Raw genomic sequence first — 24,443 nt, 5'->3', positions numbered from 1 at the left:
CTCTCTCTTTCCTTCTCTTTCTTGTTTGTGTGTCTTTGCAAGTGGGCCTAGGACTAGGTAACTACACATGTGTGTGTGTTTATGCAAGTGAGAGAGATATTCGGAGAGAAGAAGGTTCTGAAAAAAAGTAAAGGGAAAGCAAAGGATCGGGAAAAACAAGGAGAAGAAAAAGAGGGGGGGGGGAGTGAGAGGAGGGGAGTGAATGGTTGAGAGGCAGTTTGATCCACATGTGGAAATGATTGTCTAATTACTGAAGATCTGTGGGCTCTTGGAAAAGCAGCTGATTGGAGTATAGCGTGGGGGGCCAGAATGTGATTGGTGAGAGCTCTAATAGAGCAGCAAGGTTATTGGTCCAGGCCCATCAGAAACAATTGTGACATATGCCAATTCTGACATCACTGGGGATCATTTATGACACAACCGTGACTTCTCCCTTCATGCTCCCTAAAATTTTCTGCCAGTGACATCACCACAACTGTTTGTCAACATGACAGGCGAAGTGGCCGAAAAGCACTTATTGGTCATGGGAATTGGTTAATCACACAAAAACATTTTCCATATGTTTACAATGGCTGTACTGTTCAGTTGTACAACATTTGCATGTCAAATGAAGATATGGATCAACTCATCCAGAAGTTACCATAGACAATGCAGGGGCTTAGTCAAAAGAGATAGCATCAAGCTCTGGACAACTTGTTACAACTTTTTTGTGGGATGCAAATGCATTTCTTTGATCTAAAGTTATTCTAGACTCCCTGGCCATTGCTGCACAGTAATAGACACGAAAAAACACATTGTACTGTTTCAACCTCCAAGGAACAAAAGCATCACCGCAAAAAAAACTGTCTGACGCACCAAAGCTTATCTAAGGTTGGCATTATCTCATCAGTGCAGTTCCTCATTCACTTTCTCTCTCTCTCTCTCTCTCTCTTTCTCTCTTGCTCTCCCACTTTGTCTCTTTCTGCTCTCTGCCTCTATCTACTTCTCTGTCTCTCACCAAATCAAAACAAAGGTAAACAAATGAAGTTGCTGGACCAGGAGTGGGGATGCCGAACGCCGTCTAGCCCTGGGCTGAGCTGCCATTAAATCAGAGGCGCCTCTGTCAGCAGAGGCTAATGAAAGTCAGAGTGAGGCCCTGTTGCTTTGGCCTGCATGGCAGCACCAGGCCAGGGGGAGAGGGCGAAGAGGCTACCATACTTACTGAGTATATAGAAGTATATAGAATGGATGTGTGTGTGTGTGTGTGTGTGTGTGTGTGTGTGTGTGTGTGTGTGTGTGTATGCACCTGTTCATGCAAAACCATCTGTTTGTGAAATGATGCAGTGGGTTGGCAGTGTCTGCGTGTACAATGTGAGTGCATGAGTGTTAGTAGTATGCAGGTTGCTAAATGGAGAACATGTGCACGGGGCTATTTGCGTGTGTATACATAGTGCTATAGACACAAGGTGTTTTGCAGGCGTGAGTGTTGGCAGGAGTTTGAACCCACACACACACACACACACACACACACACCAAATACATACAAGTCGCACATACCCACAACAGTCATAAACATTTACTCATGAATATAAACAACTCAAAGTAAACAACTGGTTACAAATTGGTGGTGGTGTGTGGGGTGTAGAGAGAGAGAAAAATGAAAATACCATGAAAATATCATTAAAATAACAAACTGTTATCTCTGCTATCTAATTTCCCAGGCACGTTGAGGCACACACATTTGGAGGTTAGTTCATTTCATACGCTTGACTATGTCGCCCCCAAGCTGTTGGTTACTAAAGTCTCAGGCAAAATCTACTGGGTTGTACCTAGAGGAAAAGAAAATTCCAAATGAAATCTCTCCTTAGTTTAGCCTATTTGTTCGAGACATACTGGAATTGGGCTATTTAACATAAATATGATATTTTGGCCCTTTTTCTCATATTTCTTATTTTCAACTCCTGAGAAATAGTCCTCCTCTTGTCAACTTTCTTTTCTTCTCAGTCCATTGTTTTTCTCCGTAATTTCTCCTAAAGTAGTTGGAGAAACAGATCTCAATAAGAACATATTTGTTTCTTGTGGAACTCAAAAAATACATTTTCAAGACAGGTAAGAAAATGTCTGGGAATATTTTCAAGACAGGAAAGAAAATCTCTGGGAAGATTTTTACAGATCCATAACACATTTTATTTAGGCCTACTTCGGGGAGGAATGGGTATATAACAGCCACTCTGTGTTTAAGTCTACAAGAAGGTATTCATAAATGTTCAAGTATATAAGTATAAGTATATATACTTTTTTTGATCCCGTGAGGGAAATTTGGTCTCTGCATTTAACCCAATCGGTGAATTAGTGAACCACAAACAGCACACAGTGAACACACAGTGAGGTAAAGCACACACTAATCCCGGCGCAGTGAGCTGCCTGCTACAACGGTGGCGCTCGGGGAGCAGTGAGGGGTTAGGTGCCTTGCTCAAGGGCACTTCAGCCGCGGCCCACTGGTCGGGGCTCGAACCGGCAACCCTCCAGTTACAAGTCCAGAGTGCTAACCAGTGGGCCACGGCTGCCCCGTCAATATACTATATTCACAGTAGGATACAATGGCTTCTTTCTGCTTCCCAAAAACTTAACCATGAACATAAAACATGTGTAGAGCTTAGGTATTTTGTTTATTTGCACCTTATGTGTTTTGGTTGATTAACCTATTTACTGCCACCTACGCATTTTGACATGTCCCTGTGATTTACACATATTATGGATAAATTGTCTTTATGGACTTGTGGTAAATACAAGGCATTTTTTGGATGTCATTATTATTATCCCATTGTAATTATGTTTTTCTTCACTTGACAGAGACTTTTCTCCAAAGCATGAGGTGTGAGGCACAATAGAAGCACGGTTAGGTTATTGTTAAAGCACCACACAAAACACACAGCTCAAACACACTGAGAAATTATTTGTGGCTTGTTCTTGTTTGTTTAAACGTTTTAAAATCCACATGTGAGTTCATTTGCAAACTGGTATCTGTGCGTACTGCAGAGATGCGTCACATGCCATACCTTATACACAAACACAGGTCGGGAGTAACACCATGTTTGTTCCACAAAGGTGTAAACACCTTATACTTGTGGCTTGTGGTATGTCACATTTCACATGTTCAAAGATATTCCTTTGAAAATACCTCAGCTGCATAAAATCCTGGCGGTTTGCCAAAATACACCAGTTAGGTGTGTTAATTAAACTGAGTAGGCTAGGTCTGTAAAAAGCATAAACTATTTTTTTGGTGTGAATGATAAACAAGGACCCAGAAGTCAACGACAGTTGTTAGTAAATAACTCTGAAAAAATTAGCCAGTCTAAATCATTTTAAGGCTAAATCAGCAGTGAGCAACATTCTCTACATTGATTTGCTGTTAAATGTAATTTTACAACGTAGCCACTGTGTGGCGCAATGCAGTCGTATAGTCTTTGTCTTAACTTTAGCCTACTTCCCTAAGCATTTTATAGTCGCTCAGACATGTATTGTTTTGTTGAGGTGAATCAGGTGATTTATCAGTTTGTAATTCTGCGGTTTAACAGAATGAATGTAGGATGCGCATGTTCTGACAAAAAAAAAATATTAACATATAACTTTGCTAATTCTATTACAGAAATCTTCTGTAAATGTAATGTAGCATATGCAAAGAGTTTATAATGACATACTTAAACTGTTGCTTTGTATAACTGAATATGGGTCTCTGAAACAGTGTGATGGTGACCTACATTTCAGAATGTCAGCATGAGTTCGCCCAAAACGTGTCCTCGAGGATGCCTTTTCGTGGCTCTCTCGAGTGTTCGAGAATGTTTGTTTCTGATTTTGCGATAGGCCTACTTTGCACAAACAACCCCTTGTTGTCGTACATTTATTGCAAGGTGTTAACAGCATCACCAACAAACACATTTTGTGGAGACCTCCCGCAAACACCACAGCAAATAGACAGACAGTGGGAGCGATAGAGAGCGGGAACGAGCGTGCAGCGGTGGAGGCAGTCACGGTGAGCTCCGCCTCTACTCCATGTGCTCTGGCCCGTCACTCCTCCCCTTCTCATCGTGAGCCCCGTGTATTTGCATAAAATGTGTGTCAGTAGGGCAGCGGTCTTCGCGACTCACATGCTGCATGCACATGCAGCGGGACTCGAACGAAACATTCCAATGTCAGTCCAACTGCCTCGCCTCCTTTCACGCTAACCATCCACCAATGAAAACGTGAGAGAGAATAAAGCGAGAGGCTGGGAAGTGAAAAGGTTGATGTTATTCGCTGGAGGAGCGTGACAGAAAGAGACTGAGAGCCTGAGAGGGTGTGTGCAAGTCTGTAATCCTTGGCATACAAAAACAAAAACAACTGAGGTTGAAAGGACAAGGGCAGTGAGAAAGAGAAAAAAATCGAGGACATAGGCAGTCACATTTTTAAAGCACCTGAAAACGTGCTGCTACAGTGTGAGCACCTATTAATGGGCGTGCGTCTCTTAAACTACTTCCACATAGTGTTGTGACTTCACTAGCACCTGTGCTGAAATTCTTTGGATTGTCTTTCTCCCCCACCAGATCCTACCTCTACTGTACCTCACACATCCTGTTCAGGACAACTCAGCCAAGTTAGACATCAGACGAAGCAGGCTAAGAACGTTCTGTCGTTTCCCCCTCATCTGTGGGGCACTGACAATTACTTCTGACTGTCGGCAATTTTCTCCAATTTGAGCACAGTTGCTCTTAAGCTATTTTTTATTCTTGAAGGGTTGACACGACCCCTATGTTACGGCGTTTATTGGTTATATCCTGCCTTCTCTGGAAACGCGGGTAGACATTACGCTTTCATCTAACCTGACGCCAGCTTTTATTGATGCAGAGGGACAACTAATACAGGGTCACTTTTCCTCATTCTCAACCAAGTCAAGGAAGCATCGCTACAATGGATAACAGTCCAGGTGAGTGTCTCTTTTGGGCAACACATTTACTTTTGTTGCATATTTTACATGTCCATGGATGAACAGCCAAATGATCTAATGTTATAAGTGTCACTGTTTGAGACCAATGTAGCTTACTGTTGCTAAGCAGTAGACAGCATGCTATTAAATGGTAATATCAATTAGTAAAACAATTATATTTAATAAGTGTTGTAATGAAAAACATTTTGTCATTTGCTGTTTTCATATTTGATTAATATTGTGCAAGTTGATAGTCTTCTGATTACAGTTGACATGAACGATTGTTAGAGCAGGCTGATTATGTTTGGGCTACTTTCAATGGGCTATAACAAAATGTAATAGTGTAAAAACTAAGAGCTGTGGCATATCAGCGACATATATCGTAACCTGCCTACCATTTCGCCCTAATTAGCCACCTAAAGAAATGTCAATTTCATTGTGGATGGGTTCGCACCCTTACAGTCCGTAGATGGGGTAGCACAAGCTACATTGTAGCCTTATGATATCGTCGCGGGCAGTCATAAGAAGTTACTAGTGGACACGATATCCGACTGTAAGGTTACTTTCGCAAACCGGAGGTTCGAAATATGTCGCAACCAAGATAACAATAGCGTTATGATAATATAATAATAAAGGTGTTATGTATCTAATTACTGGGTCTGAAACAGACGAGACACTAAGTGTTCATTGTCACTTTTGTGTGGAAAGCCTAGCCTAGACTAAATGTGAATAATTTGACAGTCGTAGAGCGAGTTGAATATCAAGCTGCGCTTGTAAGATCTTTGTGCTGTTTGCTGCGACTGATCTGGCAGCGATTTCCTGCTTTGGCAACACATAAACATTCTCACGTGTAAATGTTCCACCTCCCTACTCGCGTGTTTGTGCACTCGGGAACTCCGCTACAAGGGAAACAGTTAAACTCAAGCACACTGCAACTTTTTCAACGTACTACCGAGTGCTATCTCAAAGCTTAGCCTCGTATTTCTGTAGGGACATGTAGCATATTGTTTCGATGACTTTGTAAGTGTTCTAGAAAAATCCGTAACTTTTGTGAATTACTGTATTGTCGGATGTATTCTCAGTTTCAGCATATGGGTGTCAGTGTGAGAGAGAGGCGGGTGGGGCGGGAGTGTGGCGATTCGAGGGCGGGTCGAAGGGAGGGCGGGTAAAGGGAGCGTCAATAAAGCCACTACTGTAAGGTGTTTCCCTGGGCGCGACCTCGGCAAGACCTTGCGTTTTCATTCTGACGACTAATGCACCAAGTCACGCTCCCTGACCGGTGACTCTTGTTCCATAGTCTACTAATCGGAGTCATAAACTCTGACTCACTGTCCATTCTTTCCCAACACGTGTGACCAGGCAATGTCAAGGACTTCACATGCCCACCTCAAACGCAGAAACCTTGACAAACATTTTGGTTTGTAGTCTGTCTAGTTAATGAATAGGTTTACACGTTTCACGTGCATAGTGGAAAAAACGCCTTGGTGACTCAAACATAGGCTAAGGCATGATATGTATGTAGTTCCTAATAATTTATTATGGAACTTACAAACCCTTCAATAAAAAAAATGAACTCAGATTATTTTGTGAACAATCTGTGTGTCCAAGGGCACTCTTAGGTAGTAGGCTACATGAGACGACCTACCTGCTCTTAAACTAATGGGAACATGGTTGCCATGGTTGCCTGCTCTTAAACTAATGGGAACATGGTTGCCCTACCACAGAAGTCTATGAAGGATTTATTCTAGGTTAAACTGCATCACTCACATACACTCCAGTCCCAGCTATTAGGCCTTCATGGTAAAGACAGCACTTACCAGTGAAAATCTGCTTAGATTTTGATGAATGGCATTACTAATTTGTATAACACCAGTAGGCTGCATTTCGTTTCACCAGTTATAGACATAAATTGGGGTGGTCGAAATGCAGTCAAAGACTGAGAGTCGTTGGTTTCTAGGCTTGTCACATGTCTTATTGGTCACTGTTACAAATGTAAGTAGGTGCTCAAACAAACTGCATGCTGATGGTCCTAACTTGTGCGGAAGCCTGACCCAAATGGTTGAGGGTTGAGGATGTGACATCACATTAGCTGTGTACGCTCTGTACAGCTGTTGTCAATTCATCGACGCCAATAAGTGTGACAAGCGAAAAAATACTTGGCCCTTCTCAATCTCACCTAAGATTTAGCAGCATTAGAAAAGCAAGATGATATAATTGCAGTCAGGGGCAGTCATAAACATGGACATTGTGGCATTCACACGTGCAGCCGCACTAGCTATTTTAATCCAACCTTCTGGTTCATGCTGAGCTCAGAGACTGTTTTTGCATGGCAACAGACTTGATAGCGATGGGCACGAAGTACTGAACACTCCCGACTGCCCATCTTCTTCGCTGCCTCGAGTCTCCCTCACGTGGACAGGCTCCAACAGCCACGTGCCGCGCGTGATTTCCCAGGCAGGCACACACCCCCTACCACCCTCCCCATTTCTCGTTCTTTTTCCCTCTCCCTCGTTGATATTCTGGGGAGTACTGTTTTGGTTCAGCCAGCGGCGCGAGATTGGTCAGTAGGTCATGGGTTTTATAGCATCGAATTACCCTATTCTTTCTCTACAGTGAGCGCAACGTGATGCCATTTTATCCGAAAGCGACTTTGCGATTAGCACCCATTAGCGAATTAGCCCATTCTGTCTCAGATAGCAACGAAACAAGCATATTCAGACGAAAGTTAATTGTCACTCGACAGCTTGGTTTGACTATTCCCTTCACACCATAGTCTAAAGAAAACAGATTGGCTATCCGTGCCTTAAAATAACCGTGTACAATCAGCGCTTACCTTTTTCACCTTTGGCAGGCGAATTAAATAGCTCCTGCTATGGAAGTTGACAAGCGCCCTGGAGAAAGCGCAAATATATCAGGAAAGAACACTGATGATGTTCTAAAATGTAAACTCATCGCTCAGATGAGACAAAATACTCAATTTAGTTGTAAGGGTAGAGAGGTAAGACTTAAGATATGTAAGAAATGACTAAATAAATGAAAATAAATTAGACCATTGTTAGTGACGCTCACAATTCTTTGGCAGTAGTATATTGTTCGGCGCATAATAAGGTATGCCCCAAGACATACAACTGACCTACTTTCCCAGCTTCACAGAGTGCAGTTCTGCCAAGACACTGACATTCTTCAAGCATCTTTGTAGAGGAAAAGAGCAGCCTGACTCATATTATTATGTGCATTTTGATCCAGTACATAAATTCTAGCTCTAAATGCCTTCAAAGGCCATTTCCCTCCATTAAATAGGATTTATCGCCCACAAATTGGACGGTGTTCCATAGCCATATTTATCATTATTCATAATACTTGAGAAGGCAAAATGGAGACTTACCTGCTAAATTGTATTAGTAATTCTGGAACTCAGTGATAGACTGACAGTAGGCATTTATCTGTCACAGAATAGCCTACATATTTATCCACATACAATGCCACCAATTAATTCCTACAAATATGTATGTTATCTTAACATTTATTGATTTGGGCATTCAAGGATGAAATTGTTATTTTCTCATATTGATCATCTCTCCTATTGGATCTGATGTTAATGTAACCTAACCACACAGCACAGCCCTGTGGGAAACAGTTGAATCAACTGATATGTGTGAGAAAGGGGATTTGGCAATGAGCTTATCTTTCTCCCTCATTCTGCCTTCCTCTTTCTGTCGGGCAGCCAGACAGTGACAAAATGTGTGTGTGTGTGTTTTTGGGAGATGGGGCCGTCAGTGTAGTGAGAAACTGAAGAGTGCTCACGTTGTTGGACTGCCCTGTGGTCATTGACAGATTAGGGCTTGCACGGGTTGATTTGCAAGCCAGCCATGAGCCACGCCTGGGCCCTTTCTGCTGACTACTGCTGTGGCTGGAAACCAACTGACCTCAATGTTTGCATGACTAGAGTAGAAGAGAGAAGCTCATCCACACAACTATCCTCCCTGCCATGCCATTCACTGCCAGGCATTGTGTGTGCAATTGGCTATTCAATAAAAAAAAAAAAGGAGAGCATGTTTGTATTTGGAAAGGTTGTGACTGTAAACATCCGTGATGCTTTATAAGTGGGTGCTTATTGACACGGTGTGACATCTGTGAAGAAAGCTATCTCTAAGGCCAGGTCCATCTGGTCTTCAAAGTCTGATGACAAATTCCTACTCCATGAAAAGTTCCTGCATGGTGCTGACCATGGTGCTGAAGTGATAATTGCAGCTCAATTGGCATAATTTACTAAAACATGTAGGTTGAGATTTGGTAATATCAATCAAATTCATTATCATCTCATCAAAGTTATGGTAGTTTTTTTCGGGAAATAATTACTTGTGTTTGTAAAAGCAGGATGACAATTGCTGCCTCCCTCCCCCTCCCACCCCCCATATTGCATGTGCAAGTTGCAATGTATTGGGATCACATAAGTATTACTGACAGGGGACTGGAGAAGTGTGCATGATGTAGGTTTATATATAGGTATTCAGTATCCATGTCAGCTTATGGTAAACATGGTATTGTCATAAAAGGCAATATGCACCGTGTAGCTCTCCTGGGAGTAATGTAGCGTGGTGGTGAAACAGCCAGTCGTTTTATGGCTTATTAAGAAACAAGCATGTGAGATTGATTATAGGGCTGCCACTTCTAAGTATTCAATAAAGTGTGAAAATCTATATTTCCTCTCGCAAAAACATAGAGGCACTTATTAACAGAGTATCCTCACACCGGTGAGATGGGAATGATGGAATATGAACGTTCTAAAGAATATCTGTGTTCATTGAATTTAACATGGGATTTTAGAACCTTGATTTTTTTGTGGAAATGGAATAGAATATTTTGTTAGAATGTTATAAAACTCACACCTTTTAATGTATTCCTGCATAGCTGTAGTGGAGTCAATAGAGAGAGAGATCAAGAGAGCACAAGATAGAGAGCCTCATATTGTGTGGTTGCAGGAAAAGCCTTAGCTTCTGAGAAGGACAAGGGTTAGAGTCTCCCTCAGCACACAGCAAGGCAACAGTGCAAACAGCTTAAAGACTGTGACTCAGATGAACTTGAGAGTGATAGGCAGACAGGATGTGTGAGTAGTTGGGTGTGGTGGGTAGGCGGGAGAGGGAGGCAGTGCGGCATGTCAGACTTGCCACATGCTAACATCATGACCCAAAATGCACTGCAGTCGCTGACACGTGCTGCCTGAAGAATTACAAACACACTTGGGCTTAACGGGGATCAGCGCACGTGTCTGCGAGGGGGAGACACACAGGAAGGCTGCTACAGACGCCCACTGTTGCTTTCAGCATGAGAGCACTGGCAAGGTCCTGCACGCACTTGAATGCATGCAAACACACACACACCGCATGTCAGCCTATTCCATAATCTCAACTCAAATGAGAGGTTGGCAAGGCAGATGTGTTGCCTTTGTTTATTGGGATTTGCACAATAACTTTTATGTGTAAATATATAAAATAAGCCTGCTGAAAAAAGCATAGCAATGCATAAAATGCAAAACAGGTTCCTGGAAATGGGCTACATATGGTCATCATATCAGACCCTGATTTTAATGTTCCTCTGGTGTCTGTAGCAGGCTAATAGTAAGCTAACATTTATTTACTCAGCTGCAAAAAGCCAAGTAGGCTAGTCTGGTACAAGTTTTTCAATGAGAAGTACATCGCATTTTACTGCTACATTTTTATGACTTCCCCTAAGGGATAAGAACGAAACAAAACAACATCGTATGTTGAGCAAACGTGACTGTTCACGTTCTCGCTCGCCCACTTAGTTTCCGGTGACTCAGTCCAAATGCCAAAGAGTACACACACGGTATCCGACTCCCCCCTCCGGTTACCATTTTAAAGCCCTTTTTAAACGTGATCATCAAGCTGGCTGTGTGTGTGTGTACGCGCGCGCGCGCGTGTGTGCGTGTTTATGCGGGCGCGTCTTTTTTTTTCTAAATACTGCGGCTGTTGTCTACACGGGACTGCGGAAAGAGCCTTGTGAGCTGGGGCGTTAACTGTGTTAGGAGTCCATGTGAGGCGACGGTCAGGTGGCTGGCAGTTTTGGAGCGAGTTCTAGGCGCGCCGCCAGGGGAAGCGGGGGCTGGCTAGTGTAATCGAGGCGGCAGCTGGCTCGGCTCCGCGTACACGTGAGCCTGTCGCTCAGCTCTCGCACGACACATGAATAGATCAGATGCGCGCGGGCACAGAGTAGAGAGAGAGAGAGGGAAAGGGGCGGGAAGGAGGAGTATAAACACATGCGATGCATGTAATAAGGGATTTCCGAGATTCCAAGTTTCCAAGTTGTTTTCGAACAGTTTGTTCTCAATAATGATAGGCGGGGTGGAAAGGTGTAGCCTTTCGTTGTTGTAACAGGCTACCATTTAAGACATAATTTCATTTCGAGACATTATTGCGACATTATTTAGAGGTATCTGGTGCAATTTCGTTGTTTGTAGGCTGTATCTTTGATATACAGTATATTTATCGTTGTGACAGTGTTAAAAAGTAGGTTGGTTCTAAAGATAAACAGCCTAACTAAATGCCTCCCTTATCCACTCCACTGTCAATGCATCATTCATGATGGCACTTGAGACTCTGACCAGAAACCTGGTCAAGGCTATGTTTTGAGTGCCAGATGGAAAGCACATGAAAACACGCCAACAAACAGGGTATAGCTTTGTTCATCATTCCACCGAACTCTGCTATGTGTGGGGGTGTGAAGGATGTCATCTCAATATACTCAGCCCGGACTGGTTAGTCTCAGATAAACACTGATAGTTCTGACAGGGATACAGACCTTTAATCTATCTGATTGTTTATGTATGTCAGTCTGCATGACTATGCATGAACCACACAGTCATTTATTTATCATCGTTTGTACATTCTAATAATGATGAGAATTAAGTGGAATATATTATAGGTGCAGCTGTGCTTTCCCAGTGTTGGATATAGAATCTGTATGAAAAAGAAATGGATGGATCTTCAGATGGGTCTGTTAGATGCCACATCTAACCTTACTCATACCCATATTTCAGTCATTGATCTTGAGAATTAATATATGCCAGATGAATGGGAGTCCTTCTCAAAACCTCAACCCCCCACCAGAAAGTTTCTATTCCTAGGGATCAGATGCCCATGATACAATTGAGATCTAGACATTCTCGGGTTGTAATATTTTCTGAAACTGCCTGTTAAACAGTGGTCTTTCCTTTTCTCAATGCCTCTCTCTCAGGTGGAAGTGTCATCTTATATGCTGGGTCAACAGGCAGTGCCAGCCCCAGTCCTGGCAGCCCCGGCAGCCCCTCCAGTGGGTACCAGACGCAGTCGCCTTCCTCCCATTCCCAGCCCTCCTCCCCTGAAGAAGTTTCCTTCACTGAGATCGGGGTCCTGAAGCAAAGAGCTGGCACTGGCAGTGGTTGCATTAGCAATGGCTCCAATGCCAGCAGTGCCACCAACAATGACAGCTCAGGAGTGGGCACCCCTACCTCAGCCAGACTGGTCTTTCAGTTCCCGGAGGTCAGCAGCGCCTCCGTTGCCACGGCGGTGACCCCTACTATGACCTCTGGAGGTCAGCAGTCCTACTCTCACCCCATGGTGGCTAAGAGACCGTATGGCTTCACTGGGACTTTTACAAGTAAGCTTTACTTTGAATTTGACATCTATTTTTTTCCATCATGATATTGAAATGTAGGTTGCAACCCTGAATGACTAACAGCTAAACAGATAGCTGCATTGCCAAATATTCAGTCAATGAGGAAGTTAAGTAAGACTAAGACTGATAGCTTGGTTGTTAAAGAGCACATTGAAATGACCCAAATTGAGCATTGTTTAAATCTTCCTTTACAAACTTTTGTTAAGCATGAATGTAACTTTCTTCTCTCTGTCTCTCTCTTGTCTCCTTCTCTCTCTCTCTCTCTCCTATTGTCTCTTTGTTAGAGACAGGAGGGATGGTTCTTCTGTGTAAAGTATGTGGCGACATTGCATCAGGATTTCACTACGGTGTCCATGCATGTGAAGGCTGTAAGGTAAGAACCAGCACACGCCTATTACGAATACAGACACATTCACAGGCACCTAAACATCCTCTCTCTCTCTCTCTCTCTCTCTGTCTCTCTCCCACCTTTCTGTCTCTCTATCTGTAAATCTGTTTATCTATCCATCACAAACATTGCTTTCTCTTTCCTCCAGGGTTTCTTCCGCCGGAGCATCCAGCAGAACATCCACTACAAGATGTGCGTGAAGAATGAGAACTGTCTGATCATGCGCATGAACCGCAACCGCTGCCAGCACTGCCGCTTCAAGAAGTGCCTGTCTGTGGGCATGTCCAGAGATGGTAAGAGCACACAGTGGACTCACAAATGCATACACACACATACACACACACACACACACACACACACACACACACACACACACACACATACACATACAGTGATTTCAAGAAGGCTTTGAGCCCAAGCAGTGACCTCTGATCTGGCCATTTCTTTTGGCTGCATTGCTGTATTGAATTCAATGAAAGTCGATCTCCATGGACTATGGCATTAGCCAGAGAAAATATCATTAGCAATAACAGAGTCATACATCAGTGTCATATTGATTACAGTTCATTATATTCGGTAGTAGCTCTAATAGTGTTGTAGGTAAGACTGTAAGAAGGCTATAATGACATGTAGTCTAATGCCTTCTTAATATAGTAGCATGCATTATGCAAACACCATACACGCTACCTGTACAAAAGTAATCTACATTGCAGAACTTTATGAATTCATCACACTACATAATACATGCAAACTATATAACCACACGGAACTTGAATAGAGGTCAGATGCATTTTTTTCTGTGAGGGGCACGTATTTTAGAGTCTTTCCGCAAGACGATTCAGATGCTGAGAAAGGAGGCGTACTGTGGGCAGAAGCTAAACCAGGACACGGGGAAGAATCTTTTGTCATGTAGTGACCTGATTCACAACAAGCTTCCTCAATTCCACATCCTCCTCCTTCTCCATTGCTCATGCCATCCTCCCTTCTCCCTCTATGCCTTCTCTCTCTCTCTCTCTCTCTCGCTACTATCTTTCTCCCCCATCTTTCCCTTTTGTCTTCCCCTTCCACCCTTCTCTCTCTCCCTCTGTTTCCCTCTCTCCTCTCTCCTCTCTCCTCTCTCCTCTTGCCGGTAGACAGTGATTTATTACAGTAGGAGCCTGGAAGTCCCACAAGTCATCATTCACTCTGAAAACTGCAGCGAACACGGTTTATTTTGGGAAATGGGGACAACCAAGCACCTGATCGCCCACCCCTGCCTTGCTTTAAACACACTCGCAGGCTCCCATTCACACTCCTATCATGCAATTAATTAACATCCTCCCCAGTTTGAAACTGTGATACAGTTCGAGCTTAATTTCAATACAAATCTGCCCATGTAAACCATTAACAGGCTGCGATATCACAAGCTGCCATAACTCCAGCACAACCCGTACTGTTCGCTATGTCTGCAGTGTCCCTGTAGGACACAGCAGTCCCCTGGGATCACAGCAAAGTAGGTGATAATAAATCATAGTTTTCTCCACAAGCCAGCATACACATTTGGGTGACCTATAAAGCATAAAGAAAAAGCAACGGACGATGTAATTTATCATATTCTCATTTTATCGTGCAGCATATGTGCCCCTGTTTTGATTTCCTCTTCCTATTGTTTGTGTTGGAATTTTAGTTGATAACTAGTCTACAAGCTTCTTTTAGAAGTAGAGATTATTATATAGCAATATTTCACTGATGGCCATGGAAAGTAATGATGTACAGCATAAATCATAAGAAATATTAGGTAATTTATTTAATCCCCGGAACAGGGTTGTATCTTAACATAAGGCATTCTATAGATGCAGCTGAAAGAACAGCGTATCATACCCATGTCTATTCATAATTCAATACAATATGTGTTGACCCACATTAAGTTAATGACCTGTCCTTTTCTAGACAGGTCTAGTAGCAGGCAGTTGTTTGAGGCAATCATTACCCTGGGCCAGTGCACAGGCAAAGCCCTCTGAAAACTGTCACCTCCAATTGCCCTGTGTTCCACCCTCTACCTTTCTCCCCCTCCCCATCATTATATCTGTCTCCCCTGTGCACTCCTTTAACCCTTCCTCCGGCAGCTGAGCAGTCACTCCATCCCTCATCTTGCCATTCCCTCGTTCACTCACTCACTCACTCACTCACTCCAAACATGCACGACATCACCTCCACTAGATCACCTACTGACCCAGTTTCAGTTGGAGAGAGAGGGAGAGAAAGAGGGAAAGAGCAAGAGAGAGAGAGAAAGTGAGAGAGCAAGAGAGAGAGAGAGAGAGAGAGAGAGAGAGTGAAAATGAAGGATGTGTAGATGAAGAGAAGGGAAGAGAACAAAAAAGCCGTGGGGGTGTTAACTAAACATGTGGATGTGCGTTTCCACGTGTTTGTTTGTGTGTGTTTGCACATGTTTGTGTGTGTGTGTTGGTGGTGGGAAGGTGTATGTGCGTAGCACAAAGTAGCACAGAGCTATAAATAGACCTACCCGGTCGAGAGCGAGTGTAGGGGGGGAGGGGGCAGGGAAGGTAAGTAAGAGATGGGGGAGGCGGATGCGAGGGAGGGAGGCTTTCACCCATCTCTGTGCCATAATGATTAAAAGCCCTGCACACAGCCAAGCCTTAGCCCAAGCTGAGCCTCATAAGTGTTGGGTAGTGTAGCTCTCTGACCCACTTCCTAACTGATTGTGCTCATTCGACCTAGAGGAGTTTTTGCATCGATTGCCTTGGCTCTGAGTCACATCGCGATAAGCCAGTAGCCATCTAATATTCAGTGCTAGGTATGCCCCTTTAACTGAATAGCACTACAATGACAGTGGACTTGGTAGAGCTCTCAGATTACAAAATCAATGCGAAGAACAATATGAAGTAGTTTGTTTGTTTTTTTATGACGATCCGATTACAGCCATATAGGTCAGCAGAATGGAAAAGATTACGAGACTGTTTGGCTCAGTTGTCATGCTTCCTGGTTGATTCATAATCGTCACAAAGAGCCCAGTGTCTTCTCCTGAAGTGTGTTGAGCAAGAAGAGCTCTATTGATTCTGTTATATAGGTCAGTGAGTGTCTCATTTACTTGGAAATTGATTTACTTAAAGTGTTGCTCTTTCTCTGTCTTCCTCAGCTGTGCGCTTTGGGCGTATTCCTAAACGGGAGAAACAGAGGCTGCTGGACGAGATGCAGAGCTACATGAACAGTCTCAATGAGTCGGCCTCCATGGAGATCGACGGCTCCCCTCCCCCCGAGACCCCGGCCAGTCCTGACCAGAGCCAATCCGAAGAAGCAATCGGGTCTATCTCACAGACGTATTGCAACATCTATGTGAAAAGTGAGGAGCAAGATGTCAAGCCCGTCATCAATAACAACAACAACAACAACAACATGAACAACAATGTCAGCCCTGCCAGGTTCCACGGCAACGGTGGAAGGTCGCGGGACAGCAACCACCCGCAGTCCCACTCCCATGATGCCCCTCGCGATCAGAGTTACCACCGGCCAGCCCACGTCTGCATTACCACCCCAGCCCCGCCCGGGCTGCCCTGTCACTCACCGGGAGAAGCCACGCCGACAACAGTCATTACACACACCCAGCCTCATCCAATCAGAGTCAACATTGCCCTGCCTCTCAGAACTACCAGGCCAATCAAAACAGCCACTCCATCAATCTAAACACAGGCACCCACCTCTTGTCCTTTCAGGTTGGGTGGAGGAACCAAAGTGCTGGTAAGTGAGTGTAAATGTGTTTGTGTGTGTGTGTTGGTGGTGGGAAGGTGTATGTGCGTAGCACAAAGTAGCACAGAGCTATAAATAGACCTACCCGGTCGAGAGCGAGTGTAGGGGGGGAGGGGGCAGGGAAGGTAAGTAAGAGATGGGGGAGGCGGATGCGAGGGAGGGAGGCTTTCACCCATCTCTGTGCCATAATGATTAAAAGCCCTGCACACAGCCAAGCCTTAGCCCAAGCTGAGCCTCATAAGTGTTAGTAGTGTAGCTCTCTGACCCACTTCCTAACTGATTGTGCTCATTCGGACCTAGAGGAGTTTTTGCATCGATTGCCTTGGCTCTGAGTCACATGCGATAAGCCAGTAGCCATCGAATATTCAGTGCTAGGTATGCCCCTTAACTGAATAGCACTACAATGACAGTGGACTTGGTAGAGCTCTCAGATTACAAAATCAATGCGAAGAACAATATGAAGTAGTTTGTTTGTTTTTTTATGACGATCCGATTACAGCCATATAGGTCAGCAGAATGGAAAAGATTACGAGACTGTTTGGCTCAGTTGTCATGCTTCCTGGTTGATTCATAATCGTCACAAAGAGCCCAGTGTCTTCTCCTGAAGTGTGTTGAGCAAGAAGAGCTCTATTGATTCTGTTATATAGGTCAGTGAGTGTCTCATTTACTTGGAAATTGATTTACTTAAAGTGTTGCTCTTTCTCTGTCTTCCCTCAGCTGTGCTTTGGGCGTATTCCTAAACGGGAGAAACAGAGGCTGCTGGACGAGATGCAGAGCTACATGAACAGTCTCAATGAGTCGGGCCTCCATGGAGATCGTGGCTCCCTCCCCGAGACCCGGCCAGTCCTGACCAGAGCCAATCCGAAGAAGCAATCGGGTCTATCTCACAGACGTATTGCAACATCTATGTGAAAAGTGAGGAGCAAGATGTCAAGCCCGTCATCAATAACAACAACAACAACAACAACATGAACAACAATGTCAGCCCTGCCAGGTTCCACGGCAACGGTGCGTCGCAGGACAGCAACCACCCGCAGTCCCACTCCCATGATGCCCCGCATCAGAGTTACCACCGCCAGCCCACGTCTGCGTACCACCCCAGCCCCGCCCGCTGCCCTGTCACTCACCGGGAGAACGCCACGCTCGACAACAGTCATTACACACACCCAGCCTCATCCAATCAGAGTCAACATTGCCCTGCCTCTCAGAACTACCAGGCCAATCAAAACAGCCACTCCATCAACGAAACACAGGCACCCACCTCTTGTCCTTTCAGGTTGGGTGGAGGAACCAAAGTGCTGGTAAGTGAGTGTAAATGTGTGTGTGTGTGTGTGTGTGTGTGTGTGTGTGTGTGTGTAAATACAGTCTGTGCAAGTGAATAACTGAAACAAGCAAAGCATACAAAGACTTAAGAAATACATTTCCCAGATAGTCATTAACTCTGACTTCCTTTGTCCCCTGACAGGCGTGTCCCCTGAATGCGAGCCCAGTGACCCCCGCGGGGCGTTCTAGCCAGCAGGTGTGGGAGGCTTTCTCCCAGTGCTTTACCCCAGCGGTCAAAGAGGTGGTGGAATTTGCCAAGAGCATCCCCAGCTTCCAGGCTCTCAGCCAGCATGACCAGGTTATGCTGCTCAAAGCAGGCACTTTCCAGGTAAAATGTGTGTTTGTGTGTGTGTGTCTGTGTGTGTGTGTGTGTGATATGTGTGTGCTGTTAATGATCACTGTGAATGACTGTTAATAAGGATCACTAACCAAACATTCTGGGTTCCCTCCTTAGGTTCTGATGGTAAGGTTCTGCTCACTGTTCAACGCTAAGGAGCGCACCGTGACGTTCCTGAACGGGCAGACATACCCACTGGTCACTCTGCGGGCCCTGGGCATGGGCTCTCTGCTGGATGCCATGTTTGAGTTCAGCGAGAAGCTCTCGTCAATGGCCCTGGAGCCAGACGAGATGGCCCTCTTTATGGCTGTCGTGCTGCTGTCTGCAGGTACGCACACAGACAGCTACACACACACACACACACACACACACACACACACACACATACACACATACATCTTTACTTACATGCATATGCACTGAGTACAATGTGCAGAAATTATTTGCAGTCTATTGTTCCCCTGACTAATTATCTCCTCATCTCTGTGTGTTTTGCAGACCGGGCAGGCATATCAGATGTGGGAGCGGTCGAGCAACTCCAGGAAGGCCTGATTGGTGCACTGCGGGCGCTCGTAACCCGTCGTCGCCCTGACGACAGCTCGCTGTTCCCCAAGCTCCTTCTGAGGCTACCGGACCTGCGCACGCTGAACACCCTGCACTCAGACAAGCTGCTGGCCTTCCGCATAGACTCCTGAACTACTTACTTACTTCCTTATCTAAACCCCACACCCAACACCTCTTGAGCACAATGTAGACCCACCCCACACGCAAACACGCATACACACAAACAAAGTCCTCAGGAAGGACTTGAGTTGGTGACCTGTAAACAGACTTGGTCCATGCAGGTGGATGAGTGGTTGTACATTTGAATCCACTCATGGTATCACTACGACGACTGAACAGACCAGCCCGTTTAAAAGAAAAGAAAAGAAAAAAAAATACAGGAACAGGTGTGTTGGCTGTGGACGTCCTCCAGGTGTTCTACAGAGACTAAGCCTCCACTAGCACCTTATCACTCCACGTTTGATGTTCCAAACACTCAAGACTGAAGGACCTTTTCCGTGGGCAACCACCACATCGATGGACATAAAATGTCCGCTAAAGCTAAGCTACGAGGACTTTGTCAGACTGAGGAGTGGAAAAAAGAAAGACTGTTGTATCTATTTTTATAAATACATAACTAGAGAGAGAGCAGAAACTTACCGTGGCCTTTGGCTGTCTTTATTCCCTTTAGTGTTTCAGTTTAATGAGACATTTCTAAGGGGAGAGAGAAGTAGAGGAATATGACTAAGGAGATGAGTGAAGAATATTGTTTATGTGCAATGCTTTTACTGTCAAATGTCATTGAATGGGCTGATTAGAATTGTTACCACTTTTGAGGGGACATAAGGATCCTTGGAAAGACATAGGACATTCTGCTTTTTGAAGTGCTACAAACGACTGAGTTCTCCAAACAGTTCCGAAAAATCCGATGCAGTGTGTTTTTTTATCAGTCGCTCTCCTCTATGCTCTGTAGAAACAGATCTGTTAGTATGATTACCCATCTCCTTTCATATATGCATACACAACTAGACATAATGCAAAACAATCCTGTAGTAGGCTGGGAGATTATCCTACTGAAGACACTCACAAACATGGTACACAGCCATCCACAGTCCCTCAGGGGGAAACAACACACTTCTAATGCATCAATGAGCATCAACAAAATCCTCCAACTCTACCAAATCACACTAGCAGTTCATTCCTCTCCCAGTTTCCAGCCTATGACAGGCTCTTTTAGAAACATGTGTTTGTTACTCTGTGTCATTGCTACAATTACAATGAAAATAAGCTGTTTTATATTTGGGCATACATGAAATATCTCTATGACATTTGAAAGATATAAATTGTATATGAGTAAATGCTTTATATGAGAAATGCCAGTGATCTTTTGTGTGGTGGAATTTGGGAGCTATGAGTAATTTTGTCTATACCCTAGAGGAGAGATGTATAGCCAATTTTCAGGGGTTACACTGTTGTATATATTGTATAGTTGTGGATCTAAATACCACTCCTGTAGAGAAGAATTGGTTAACTCTGCTCTAGTTTGCAGCGCTCAATATTAAAGGGCTTCTTATATGGAAGAAAAGGGGCTTTGCCTGAGAGAAGGAGGGGTCATTATTTCGGGTCGGTCATCCCTTTATTGGGAGAAATGACCACAGTTCTAAAAATAGCCAGAACCAAATACGACCTCTCAACTTTCACCTCAGCACCTTGGTTTGTGTCACTGGAGGCCAGTCGATCTACACGTGAGTCTAAACGAGGCTTCAGGATTGTTTTTTTTTTTTTTTTTTTGTGATTTTGAGACTCCTGCTGTTATTCGAACTGACAGCCTAGCACCCTCCCAAAAAACTCTACCAACCCATCATTGTATATTTTGTAAATGTGCTCTGTTATTCTTCTTCTGTAGAAATTATATTAAATGAAAATGATCCATCATATTCAAGTTTGTCTCTGGTTTCTTTGTCTGCCACCGACCACCTCAGCATCTGTGGTGTACAGGGCGAGGAATGCTACTGGATGAGACTGGTAGCCTAGCAACAGCAGCATATGGCACATGCATCCATAAGAGAACGTATGGGACATAGCAGAACGGCGATAAGGGGTGTGGGGTTTCTCATTTGATCGATAAAGTGTCATCATTTCAGGATGCGCACCTACATCCAGACACATCCCTAAGCGCTACAGGCATTAAAAGTATAGAATATATATAGTGTGTCTATTCATTCTGTGTGAGGGGATCTAATAAAATAATGTCAGTGACTGATTTTCCTCTTGGAAATTCCTTCACTGGAAAAAGAGCACAAGGGGTTCTGCACTGAATTGCTCAGCTTACACCCCAGTGGTCATTCCATATGGTATTGATGTGTCCATGACACGGGCGGATTAATTGATGAAATTTATTAAAAGATTATGAAAGATTACCATGAACAAGAGGTCAAATTTGACCTGCTTATGGACCAACTTGACAACAATATGAGCAGAATTATACTGTGAGGAGTCTGTAAGGATATATAAATTATATAAATTGCATAAAAAAAACTATATGCATATATCATCATACATACCTATGATATATTTTATATTTTATATGATATATTTGAACTCATATACAAAATTGATTTGTAGATTAGCATTTCTGTGTATATATGAATGAGCTGCTTATTTGTTAGTACTGTGATCCCTCATCATGCCTGCTGCTGTCTGAGGGCCTGTCATGATTAGCCTTTAAGTCAGTAACAGTGCAGGAGTGAGTGACTGCTATCCAGTTTTAATTTAACAAGGTACTTATGCCAGAGAACAGTTCTCAGATTAATTATACTTTACCTTTCTGTGTCTGAACAGAAAATGCTTTATATACAAAGCTTTTGTTTCCTAATCAGTAGAATCGGCCAAAAAATTTACTGAAATGTTACCAAAATGTAACTAAATGTTAACTGGATGGGAATATGTTGGTTCAACAACATCTTTCATTATAATATGAATACATTTACATTTTGTTTTATCTAGCATCCCTATATAGTTGGTATATTTATGGAATACCAGTAGTGCATGAAGTACAGTATATATTGGGGCTTCTTAGAAACAAAAGGGTTAGACAAGGGTGGTCACCAACTAATGTGATACACTGCTAACTACAGCACACACTGACTTCTACAAATGATCTGAATTCTGTAGCATCAGGTATAGTTTACAGCTAAAATATTGTACGAGGTCCTAAGGCTATCATAGTCCAAGACTCCATTAAATATTTCAGCAGTAGTAAGTTATTTATTGTGTGATGGCTTTACAATGTCAACACAGCAGTACTGGCTTGACACAGCCAGAAACTCCAGGCAATTACATTGCCATTTTTATTACCCCCTCAATAATGTGCAATGGTTTATTATAGGCCTACCACAGGGGCAAAACTATTCCTCCCGTCTAAAGCCATATAGGGCTGTGGAGCAAGCTGAAGGATTAAGGAGGTGACACACTGCTAAACCAATTGAGATTGCTGATTAACAAGGTCAGAAGCTCCCCACCAGAAAATTGTTCATTATTTATCATCTCCATTTTCTGGCCCATCAAGAACCTGGCAGGACATTGTGACTTTTGGCCCACCAAGTAACCTGGCAGGACATTGTGACTCTTGGTCAATGACGGCTTATGTGATCGGATGACTCTATGGCTTTAATAGCCAATGTGCAGTCAGCTGTTTCAACCCAAGGCTCATCATTAATTATTTACAGCTAAACAGATCAACAGAACAGAGTCATTTTTCAGTTCTTGGATGTGAGCGCTGTCTGACTTGATCACAAGTAAAACTAATACTAGAGCGCCCTCTCATGGTAGACAGTTCATTGTCACAGTCACACTACCATCATCAGCCTAGCGTTTTGAAATTAGAACTAAATTGGTCTCATTGATGTCAGCATTTAATTAATGTCTGTTTTAGCTAGTCTCACAGTCTCCATGGAAACTCAGTGCTGCCCCTATAAGATTGATGAAGTTATTCTTTGTTGGAATACCTTACAGATTAGTTGTTCATTCACTGAATGAGAATGAGAACAATGGAGGCAGCTGATGAAGGAAGTCTGTCATTGATGTCATAGTAATGCAATATCCAAGCTCAGGCATGGGGATATATCCTTAGGTACATTACTTTTGTGTTGGTTGGTGTGGAAATGGAGCTGAAATAAAACAATGCAGTATGTTTAGGTGTGTGTGTGCGTGTGTGTGTGTGTGTGTGTGTGTGTGTGTGTGTGTGTGTGTGTGTGTGTGTGTGTGTGTGTGTGTGTGTGCTTGTTTAATGTATGTAATGTGACTGAGCTGTTTGCAGTTTATATTACTATAAAAAAAGTGATATGTGTAGGCGTAGATTTCTAATTAGAAGCAAGACACAGTGCAGGTGCAGGTCAAGCACAGAGAAGTAGTGGCAAAGCAGGTCCCTATCACTAATACAAACACCACCGTGTACCTGAACTGACCTCTCAAACCAAGACTTGTGAATAGACCTGACAGTTTAATCCGAGTGAGAGCGATCACCTATTGCTTTCATCATGTAAATCAGCTTCTAGAGGTTCAGTATCTGGGTTCCATTCAACTTTGATGGTACAGGATGTGGCTAAAGCTGAAAAGAGTCCAAGAGTCCCAACAACAAAACGATGAAAAATTCTCAGAGCCGAAGTGTGAAGCAGAAACAAACCAGAAGAAAGACACGACACAACAGAATAGTTCATCGAGAGGACAGACAAAAGAAAGGAAACAACTGGGAACAATTCAGGCAGTCAGTGAGAGGCGGGGTCAAGAGCACACAGGAACAAACAGAATCACAAAAACAAACAGATTCACATGAGCAAACACAAGTAAAAACACATTGCAGGACAAATGTTTCAGTCTATGCAAGAGTACAGGCAATTTCAGGTCATTGTTAACACTATAACATTGTTAACACTATAACATTATAACACTAATGTGAGTACTATGAGTAGGCTACTGTGTGAGTTTATCCACTTACATACAGTGCATTTGGTGATCTGGCCCTAATCCAGATTGACCTTCAGACCATAGAATGACAGTTACAGGACAGGTCAGGGCCAGGCCTGCTCCAAAGTCAGCTGCTGTCAGAGGATCAGTAACAGTGCTATCCAATTAACTTAAGTGTTATGTCAGAGAACTCTAGTAGCAGAGAATTCTATTCTCAACATCGTTAGACCAGGTTACTTTTTTTACCAGATCTACTTCATAGGTGTCCCGTTATTCAGAATTAAAAGCCACCCCACCAGCCAATCAGAAAAGAGTATTTCTTCTCTCCGGGTGATAGGCTAAGTAAGGGATAATGTATAGAACGCCGGTCATTATTGGGAAAATAAGTCCCGACAGGGCGAACTGGACCCCTGTCGGGATCTGGGTGGCTTCTCTGCCGCAAAGATTGTCTCAAAAACACGTGTGCTGATCAAATGCGAAAATGAAAACTGCGTGTGCTGGTGATCCACAAAAGCAAAATTAGATTT

The 24,443-nt window shown here is 43.6% G+C and overlaps 1 protein-coding gene across 1 annotated transcript; it reads left to right on the top strand.

Moving 5' to 3' along the window:
* Window positions 1-4,119: 4,119 nt before the first annotated feature.
* On the top strand, window positions 4,120-20,893 carry LOC125301773 (nuclear receptor subfamily 1 group D member 2-like). The gene is made up of 9 exons (XM_048254500.1): window positions 4,120-4,942; window positions 12,197-12,598; window positions 12,901-12,989; window positions 13,153-13,297; window positions 16,141-16,557; window positions 17,583-18,049; window positions 18,214-18,399; window positions 18,526-18,736; window positions 18,907-20,893. The coding sequence occupies exons 1-9, from the start codon at window positions 4,927-4,929 to the stop codon at window positions 19,101-19,103; spliced, it is 2,130 nt and encodes a 709-aa protein (XP_048110457.1). The 5' UTR covers window positions 4,120-4,926; the 3' UTR covers window positions 19,104-20,893.
* Window positions 20,894-24,443: the final 3,550 nt, after the last annotated feature.

The sequence above is a fragment of the Alosa alosa genome, chromosome 10, assembly GCF_017589495.1.
Source record: "Alosa alosa isolate M-15738 ecotype Scorff River chromosome 10, AALO_Geno_1.1, whole genome shotgun sequence".
NCBI lineage: Eukaryota > Metazoa > Chordata > Actinopteri > Clupeiformes > Clupeidae > Alosa > Alosa alosa.
The sequence above is the reverse complement of the archived record's forward strand: the minus strand, read 5'-3'. Positions and strand labels throughout refer to the sequence as shown.